The sequence below is a fragment of the Macaca nemestrina genome, chromosome 5 (genome assembly GCF_043159975.1).
Source record: "Macaca nemestrina isolate mMacNem1 chromosome 5, mMacNem.hap1, whole genome shotgun sequence".
Classification (NCBI taxonomy): domain Eukaryota; kingdom Metazoa; phylum Chordata; class Mammalia; order Primates; family Cercopithecidae; genus Macaca; species Macaca nemestrina.
In genome coordinates this window covers 44147986-44155014 of record NC_092129.1, presented here as the reverse complement: position 1 = coordinate 44155014, position 7029 = coordinate 44147986, and the positions used below count along the sequence as shown (strand labels likewise).

General features: G+C 44.2%; 1 protein-coding gene across 1 annotated transcript; it reads left to right on the top strand.

Moving 5' to 3' along the window:
* The first annotated feature begins 301 nt into the window (after nt 1-301).
* Nucleotides 302-2706, top strand: LOC105465728 (Cbp/p300 interacting transactivator with Glu/Asp rich carboxy-terminal domain 2). Its single transcript, XM_011714309.3, has 2 exons — nt 302-544; nt 1005-2706. Exon 2 carries the CDS (start codon nt 1013-1015, stop codon nt 1832-1834), a length of 822 nt encoding a protein of 273 aa, XP_011712611.1. The 5' UTR covers nt 302-544; nt 1005-1012; the 3' UTR covers nt 1835-2706.
* The last annotated feature ends 4323 nt before the right edge of the window (nt 2707-7029 follow it).

Genomic DNA, 7029 nt, shown 5'->3' with positions numbered 1-7029 from the left:
CGGGCAGGCGCTACCTTCGGGCGGGGCGGCCGGGGAGGATTTCCCCCATGCCTCGGGGGTGGCTGAGCTAACCTCGCGTTTCTGGGCCGGGAAGAAACCAGAGTCGGGAGGCGACGGGGCGACGGGGCGGCCCCTGGGTCCCGCAGCTTCTGCGCACGTGCCGCGGGTGGCGGGGACGCGGCTCCCAGACCCGGTCCAGGGTGTCCGCGGCATTCCGGAATCCGCGTCTTGGCGCCGCCCGCCCTGGAGGCTCTCGCTCCGCCCTTTCTGAAATGCCTATATTAACTGTGGCCAAAGCCCTAAGAAACACAGCTCATTGTTGGCAGCTGCCGGGCGGTCCTGCCGAGCTGTGAGGGCAGCGGAGGGGAAATAAAAGGGAACGGCTCCGAATCTGCCCCAGCGGCCGCTGCGAGACCTCGGCGCCGACATCGCGACAGCGAAGCGTTTTGCACGCCAAGAAGGCCCCCTCTATGTGCTGCTGAGCCGGTCCTGGACCCGACGAGCCCGCCCTCGGTCTTCGGAGCAGAAATCGCAAAAACGGAAGGTAAGCGCGACGGGCGAAGCTGGCTGGGGCTCCTGCCAGCCCAGTCCTCCGAGGGCAGGGTTTGCCCGGAGGAAGAGCGTGAGGTGAAGCTGGGGAATAACAACAGGATGTGCAACAACAGGATGAGGAGGGCTGATTTAATGCCTGAAGTTCGCGGCAGGGCTACGGGGCACTTCCTTTATTAGGCCACTTCGGGGAGCAGAGGGGGTGTGGGCTCGGGTCCCCCCGCCCGATCGCAGGGGAAGGGGCTGTTTATGCAGCGCTCGGCTGTGTTATGAGTGGCAGCTCCTCCGTGGTGGCGAGCCCGGGTGCACCGGCTGCTAGTGGGATCTTGGGGGTGGTGGTTTGCAGCCGACGTGCGCCCGGGAATCCTGGGGGGCAGAGGCGGGCAAAAGTGGGGTGCGCTGTGGTGGGCGACACGTGTGGCGCGGGTCTCATCGTCTGCCCTTTTCACTTCCAGGACTGGAAATGGCAGACCATATGATGGCCATGAACCACGGGCGCTTCCCCGACGGCACCAATGGGCTGCACCACCACCCTGCCCACCGCATGGGCATGGGGCAGTTCCCGAGCCCCCATCACCACCAGCAGCAGCAGCCCCAGCACGCTTTCAACGCCCTGATGGGCGAGCACATACACTACGGCGCGGGCAACATGAATGCCACGAGCGGCATCAGGCATGCGATGGGGCCGGGGACTGTGAACGGAGGGCACCCCCCTAGCGCACTGGCCCCCGCGGCCAGGTTTAACAACTCCCAGTTCATGGGCCCGCCGGTGGCCAGTCAGGGAGGCTCCCTGCCGGCCAGCATGCAGCTGCAGAAGCTCAACAACCAGTATTTCAACCATCACCCCTACCCCCACAACCACTACATGCCGGATTTGCACCCTGCTGCAGGCCACCAGATGAACGGGACAAACCAGCACTTCCGAGATTGCAACCCCAAGCACAGCGGCGGCAGCAGCACCCCCGGCGGCTCGGGCGGCAGCAGCACCCCCGGCGGCTCTGGCGGCAGCTCGGGCGGCGGCGCGGGCAGCAGCAACAGCGGCGGCGGCAGCGGCGGCAGCGGCAGCAGCAACATGCCCGCCTCCGTGGCCCACGTCCCTGCTGCAATGCTGCCGCCCAATGTCATAGACACTGATTTCATCGACGAGGAAGTTCTTATGTCCTTGGTGATAGAAATGGGTTTGGACCGCATCAAAGAGCTGCCCGAACTCTGGCTGGGGCAAAACGAGTTTGATTTTATGACGGACTTCGTGTGCAAACAGCAGCCTAGCAGAGTGAGCTGTTGACTCGATCGAAACCCCGGCGAAAGAAATCAAACCCCCAACTTCTTCGGTGTGAATTAAAAGAAACATTCCCTTAGACACAGTATCTCACTTTTCAGATCTTGAAAGGTTTGAGAACTTGGAAACAAAGTAAACTATAAACTTGTACAAATTGGTTTAAAAAAAATTGCTGCCACTTTTTTTTCCTGTTTTTGTTTCGTTTTTGTAGCCTTGACATTCACCTCCCTTATGTAGTTGAAATATCTAGCTAACTTGGTCTTTTTCGTTGTTTGTTTTTACGCCTTTCCCTCACTTTCTCCAGTGCTCAACTGTTAGATATTAATCTTGGCAAACTGCTTAATCTTGTGGATTTTGTAGATGGTTTCAAATGACTGAACTGCATTCAGATTTACGAGTGAAAGGAAAAATTGCATTAGTTGGTTGCATGAACTTTGAAGGGCAGATATTACTGCACAAACTCTGCCATCTCGCTTCATTTTTTTAACTATGCATTTGAGTACAGACTAATTTTTAAAATATGCTAAACTGGAAGATTAAACAGATGTGGGCCAAACTGTTCTGGATCAGGAAAAGTCATACTGTTCACTTTCAAGTTGGCTGTCCCCCCTGCCCACCCCCCACCCCCATATGTACAGATGATAATAGGGTGTGGAATGTCGTCAGTGGCAAACATTTCACAGATTTTTATTTTGTTTCTGTCTTCAACATGTTGACACTGTGCTAATAGTTATATTCAGTACATGAAAAGATACTACTGTGTTGAAAGCTTTTTAGGAAATTTTGACAGTATTTTTGTACAAAACATTTTTTTGAAAAAATACTTGTTAATTTATTCTATTTTAATTTGCCAATGTCAATAAAAAGTTAAGAAATAACTTGTTTTCTAGAAGTCATTTGGGAGTGATTGTTACCTTTGGTGGCTTTTTTCCCCGTCTTTGAGTTGAACACCTTATTGATGAGAGTAAGCATTCCAAAGGATAAATTACAGGACACTAAAACAGGTCATGATGAGCTTAAGCGGAGAGCAGGATTTAACATAATTGGCATAATGCTTCATTGTTATCATTGTAACATGCCTCTTGGTGTGCTTTAATCAAAAGCTGCAAAGTTGTCACAGTGCTTTTCTTTTTTTCTTAATTGCCATCATATCAAGTGTACTCCAGAGTTAGAAAGGTTTGCAATATTCAACATTATCTTTTTCAATGGACAGGAGGCAAAAAAAATCAAGTGTTTCTGTTTATATCTGATTCAACTACTTAAATGGAGGTAGATTGGAATAATATACTGATTGATTGATGGGGGTGGCATTAAATACAAATCTACCTTTATCTCCAGTGATGATAGTTTTATTTTTCAGCGAAAGTGCCAAAGATAGGTACATATTTTCTAGGGTAATCTCTGAAACAGTGTCTGACTGGTTTATAGTTCTGGGAGGAAGAGGGGGCAGAATTCCGCCTTGAGGCTTTCCATTTTGTCCTATAATATTTAAAATGTACTCAGGTTGACTCAAAGGTCAAATTACAGTCTTTACAAGATGTTCCCTCTTAAGCATGCCCTGTTCTCCTGAATTCTGAGCTTTTCCTGTTGCATGCATGGGATGCAAAGCACCTAAAAATAATATTTTAATTTTACCTAGATAGATGACTTACCAAGAAGACCATAGCTACAACTAAGTGGGTGTCAAGTTTTGCCTTATATAATCAAGCAAAGGAAAAATAGTGTGAAAATCTCAAATTATCCCAGGTGGAAGGAGAAGGAATTTTGTTTTTCTCCTTCATGTTTCCATGGCTTATTTTATGTTTATAAGAGCAACACACCTACCTTCAAGAACAAATACAGACTTTTACACGTAACTTACTAGAGGAAGTAAAAAATGTAGGTTGAAGAAAATCTTACAAATAATGCTTTAAAAAACGATTTCATTTAGACTTCGATTCTCATCTTAATTTCCATAGTTTATAAGAAATCAGGAAGAGCGGATATTTAGAAGTGTTACGAGAGAGTAAGTTGGCCATAAAGGCTGCTTTAAGTATAATTTAGATCATCTACATTTTATAATTCTATTTCCAAGGCAGGCCATGTAAAATTAAAATGCACACACTCCACTGGGTTTTTTATATACCTCTATAATTGACACTTTCTTATTTAAAATTATGTTCAAATAATTTCTGAAAATATACTGAATCATCCAAAACTCTTTTTACCCCACTTGAAAAACTGATCCAGATTTCCACAGTAATAGTTAAAGCTGAAGTTTTCTTCAGCTAAGACATGTCAATACTAAATCTGCAATCAGCTATAAATCTTTCTGGCTAAGCTTTTTCACAGTAAGTTTTTCTTTCTCTTTTTTTTTTTCCAGAGGCTCAAGTGAAAAAATATGTTTGCATACATATTAATACAGCAACTCCTATCCTTTTTCACTAGTGCCAGGAAAAAAGGAAAGTGATTAAAGGCATTGTTTTTTTGCATAAAGAAGCAAAAAAATTGTCTTGCCACCACCCTTCACCATTTATTCTGCCAGGGAATAAGCCACAACACCTGCTCTGTCACTAAATTCCTCCTGCTGCTCAAACGCCGGAACACGTATGTGGAGATGCAGAGCCCAAGGAACTATTATTAGCTCTTGAGCCCATCCCTACCAGAACAGAGGACTCAAACAGAGGAGCTGGGCTAAAAAGCACAATTTGTCTTCAGTACAAATACAATGCTCCCCCACCCCGGTTCACTTGAATGATCTGTTTCATTAAAAACTCTTTCTTGATCGACAATTGAGCAGATTCTGCGTGATATCTGCAGGTCTCTTAAGCAGAGAAAAATAACTCCTTGTTTCAACAACCTGATTAATGAAACCTGTACAGTGACCTAGATCACCCGGCTACTGGCAGACATTTGCAAAACCTTTTGTGGTCTTGCTTCCTACTAAGTTGCTTATAGCATATGGGGAAATTTGACCTCTGTACCTTGGCTGTTTGTCAAAAAGTTCTAATATGATACAAGAGAGCTTCTGTTCTTTAAGCTTTGCCCAAAAATAGACACTCCATGCTTGATTTTCAAGAAGAGATCAATGATAAGCCGCAGTGCAACCTCATAGCTACATGTCAGAAAAATAAGTCCACATTAATAAAAACGTGTACTTCTGTCTTGTGCCTGATAAAATCCTTGTGACAGTATCTTTGCCGGAACTGATAAAGACGTTAGCGCTATGGATGGGTCTTTGAAGAACAGTTACCTAATCACCACTGTTTATGGGGTGCTGGGCTAGAGCACTGGTAGCAGAAGGCTGACATCTATTGTGAAGTTTATGGTCTCCATGACTTTTACTACTGTAAACGCCTGGGATGGCTATAAATTGATGTCAACATTAAAGGCCAGATCCTTTAGAGAAAAATATTAATCCACTAATCTATTATGGGTGGCCAGTTTTGCAATAAAAACTTTGCAGCCCCGGACCATTAGGTGTTTTCGCCCCCTTGTGGAATTTATTTAGAAGGTCAATGGAAAGCTGTTTCCTCAAGAGGTTTTTCTCTTTATTGTTTGTTTTGTTACCATTTCTGAAGACTTTGTTTTCTTCTTTGAGCAAACAGCATATATTCGAGCAACACATTTTTTAAATCAAAGAAGATTCCAAAATGAACATCCTTTATAAAATAAGAATATTTTACTTACCAAAGACCTTAACCTATGATTAAGTGTGCATAATTGAGATTTGCCTCATATTTGAAAATATGCATTACCTAAGGAGTTTTCTCTTAAAAGCGTAAGGAGCAGTGGTTTGGGCCGATGCTTTAGCCTGTAAACTGAGGAGATGGCAAACCCTCGGCGCCTCCACAACAGCACTGTTGATTTGCAGTAAGGGAAAATAACAATGCATTTGATGGTATGAGGTTGGAAAGGTGGAGGGAAATATCCAGGAATGCAGAATGCAATTATCCACATTGGAATGTGACCAAGCCACCAGCCCTAATCTTGTGAAAGGACTGCAGGATCTTTAATGAGGATGAGTGTTCTTGTCTAATTGAGTCAGTAAAATTTACTTTAAAATAAACCGGGGAGATAACATTGTCTCCAAAAAATAAATAAATTTAGAATTCAAAGAATTTAGGACCCATGCCATTGGCAATTTTTTTTCCTCTGCAATGGAATTGTTTTGCTAGCATGAAAGCAGCATTACACCTCTTCAGAAACGCATGCTTCAGAGGTGGTATTTATCATTTTGGGACTGTACCACTATCATCAAAATCAGCGCTCCCAGGCAGGTTGAGGCTGAGCCTCCAGAAGAGAACAATAGGTAGCACATCAAATGACTTAGCCAGTGAACCCCTATTATCAGGGGTTCTGTTTGTCTTCTCCCCCTAGAATAGAAGGAACAATGGCAATGTCAGAATTTTAATTGCAATGGACTGGCTTAAATTACTTGACCTATTTTTATGCAGCAAGAAGAAAAATGATTCCTTTTTTTTTTTCCTGGTAGCCATACTTCTAATTTAAACTGGAAAAGGAAATACAAGAATATTTTCTATCAAATAACATACTGCTGATAATTTTAGTTCGCCTTGTAGAAAGCCCCACCTATATTTTTGAAAAATATTAAAACATCTGAAATAAAGAACTTCTTCCCTTCCCAGGAAGAAATTAAACTCATAAGTAATGCTAAATAGTGAGAAAATATTCTGAGAGCGGCTGGCGAGAATTTCTATCATATTTTGACATTTATACACAATGAAAGAAAAGCTATGATTAATAAGAGTCTGTTGTGTTGAGAAACTGAATCCTTGGGAAACAGAAACTATCAGACCGACCTCTTCCACACTGTCTACGAACAAATAATGACTTTTTAGCAGCTGGATTCTTATCAGTTACTTCCTTCCCTAGATGAGCACTAAACGAAGCAGCCCTAGGAGGCAGTTAGTGGTGCTTTCTGAGAATTCAGCTTGGCTAAATCAGAACTTGCAGGGTGAGCAAAAAGCACATGAAAGAAAGATGGACGATGAATATTATTACTTGCTTTATATGTTATTAGTTTTCATTAGGCTGAACTAATCTGAAAGATTAGTGAGGCAGGGGCACAACCAGGGGTGAGGACCGCGGTTCACGGAATTCTTGGAATTTTCCCATGGTATCACCATTGTGCTCAGCCCTGAAATCCTTCCCTTTCTTCCCTCTACAGTAGAGTGGTTACTTGATTACATTTTGGGTTG

Coding starts and splice junctions, on each gene's coding strand:
- LOC105465728 (XM_011714309.3), top strand. CDS start 1,013: ATGGCAGACCATATGATGGCCATGAACCACGGGCGCTTCCCCGACGGC.